Source organism: Meleagris gallopavo, unplaced genomic scaffold (assembly GCF_000146605.3).
Source record: "Meleagris gallopavo isolate NT-WF06-2002-E0010 breed Aviagen turkey brand Nicholas breeding stock unplaced genomic scaffold, Turkey_5.1 ChrUn_random_7180001845345, whole genome shotgun sequence".
In the NCBI taxonomy this organism is placed as follows: Eukaryota; Metazoa; Chordata; class Aves; order Galliformes; family Phasianidae; genus Meleagris; species Meleagris gallopavo.
The window spans coordinates 1-2,295 of record NW_011113515.1 but is presented as its reverse complement, the minus strand read 5'-3'; the positions used below and the strand labels follow the sequence as shown (position 1 = coordinate 2,295).

The 2,295-nt window shown below is 50.7% G+C and overlaps 1 gene segment (V, D, J or C); it reads left to right on the top strand.

Moving 5' to 3' along the window:
* Window positions 1-230: 230 nt before the first annotated feature.
* Window positions 231-599, top strand: LOC104915700. The segment is given in 1 exon segment: window positions 231-599. A coding segment is annotated over 1 exon segment (369 nt).
* The last annotated feature ends 1,696 nt before the right edge of the window (window positions 600-2,295 follow it).

Genomic DNA, 2,295 nt, shown 5'->3' with positions numbered 1-2,295 from the left:
CGCGCAGGCCCGGAGCTCGGCTTCGGTGCCGGGGAGCGGCTGTTGTGCGTGGCACAGGGAGGCTGTGTGGGGACACGGCTGCTGCGGGAGCGGCCCTGGCTGAGCCCCGCGGAGGAGGGCGGCTGGGGCAGCGCCCCTGGCCTGGGGCTGAGGCAGCAGAGGATGTAGACATCTCTTTGCCCTGCGAGTGTCAGAGTGGCTGGGGAACATCTTCCTTCCATGGATGTGCCATGCCTGGCTCCCGATGCTGTCCTTCTACAGGAGTGTGTGCACAGTTGAGACTGGAAGCATCTGGCGGAGGTGTGCGAGCACCTGGGGAGTCCGTGCGTCTGTCCTGCCGGGGAGCCGGCTTCAGCTTTGGAGATTATCACGTACTGTGGTACCGTCAGGGACCTGGTGGCTCTCTCAAGTGGCTGTCCTACATCAGCACCAGCAGCTCATATACGAGATTCAACTCTGAGGTGCAGGGTCGTGCCTCGGTTTCTCGTGAGGATTCCCAGTCTGTGTCCTATCTGTCTCTCCGCGCCCTGCGCCCACACGACTCAGCGCACTACTTCTGTGCTGTTCGCACGGGAACAGGAAATCCTGCAGAGCTGTAACAAAAAACCTCTTCCTAGACACAACCATGATTATGACTTCAAGAGCCGCAGGGCTGGCAGGAGCTGGAGCTGCTCAGGTCTGCTCCTGGACAGTGAGGTGTTACCACAGCACACCACAGATGACCCTGTTGTTTCTGCAAGGTGTCCTTTCACTTTGTCACTCCTTTCATTCTTCTGAGTCACAAAAGCAGTGTTGTAACCTGAGGACTATATTCAGTATATTTCTGTTCACCAAATCAGCTTGGCTACATTGCCCACCTTCCTACCTGTTGCTGGTCTGCACCCGCTCTTGTTTTCTTTCCTTCCTTGGGTACTTAAAGCACTTGGGCACTTCTAGCAACCGTGTTGCTTGTTTCCATTAGCAAATACAGTGACCTTGTATCTGTCTCTGTGAACCTAGCAGTTGGCGAGTATCAGGAGCCTTTCAGAGTGATGTAATCCAACAAATGGCATCTGCAGTGTTGCAGGGCAATCTGAGATCCTGCAATGTAGAAACGTTACTCTGAAAGCAGTGTCTCCTATTTGATTCCAGTGAAGCTTCCACAGTTTCAAAGTGCACAATAACACTATTTCATAGAGAAGATTCACAGCGCAAGACTTTTAGCATAGTCAAGACTATTAGCTATGCATTCTCACCAGTGATGACGAAGATCCTTCATTTCATGCTGGTAAATACCTGCACCAGGGGAGGTGAACCACAGTGTCATGTTGTGCTGACATTGTTGTAGCCCACACAGTACAACTCTCATCAGCCCAAAAAGATGAAAGTCCAAAGGTGCCATACATACCTTATATCATGGTTGTGGCAGGACTGTTCAGCCAAAACTGTCAGTGGTCTTCATATTGGTATGGAGTGAGGCATTATCATACTGCAGGATGCCTTCTCGGGCCTGACTCTGGAGGTTTGAGCATTCAGCATTGTCAGCACTGAGACGGAGCATTCTGAGCTGATGGATTGCCTGGGTTCTAGTAAATGCTGAAGGATCTCCCCTCTTCCTATCCCAAAAGACAGTGCACATCACTATACCCACAGAGGGTTGTGTCTTGAACTTTTTCTTTGGTAGGGAATTCTCATGTCACCACTCCATGGACTTTGGCTCTTTTGACTCTGTCTTACAGTTGTGACAATATGTTTTGTCACTGTTAATGATGTGATTTAGGAAACTGTCACCTTGAGCCTCAGATGGGTTCAGTTGTTCCTGACAAACTTGTGCACACTTTGTTTTCTTACTAAACAGCCCCAGTACCATCAGTCAGCACCACATCCAAACGTTTTTTAAACACATTCAGGAATGGTGACTCAACCACCTCCCTGGGGAGCCTATTCCAGTGCTTAACAACCCTTTCTGTAAAGACGTTTTTCCTGATCTCATACCTACACCTCCTCTGGCACATCTTGAGGCCATTTCCCCTCGTCCTCTCACCTGTCACCAGTGAGCAGAGACCATCCCCACTCTCGCTGCCACCTCCTTTCAGGTATTTGAAGAGAGCAATTAGGTCTTCCCTCAGGCTCCTCTTCCACAGACTGAACAGCCCCAGTACTGACGTGCGGAATCAAACTCTGTAACCCAAGTAAGATTACAAAGCAGGTACGGTTTATTCAGTGCTGCACGGACGCCGGGTGCAGGGCCATAGATCCGCCGAACTTGCACACCGTCTGGAAAAATCGTGCTACAGATATAGGCTGAACTAATAC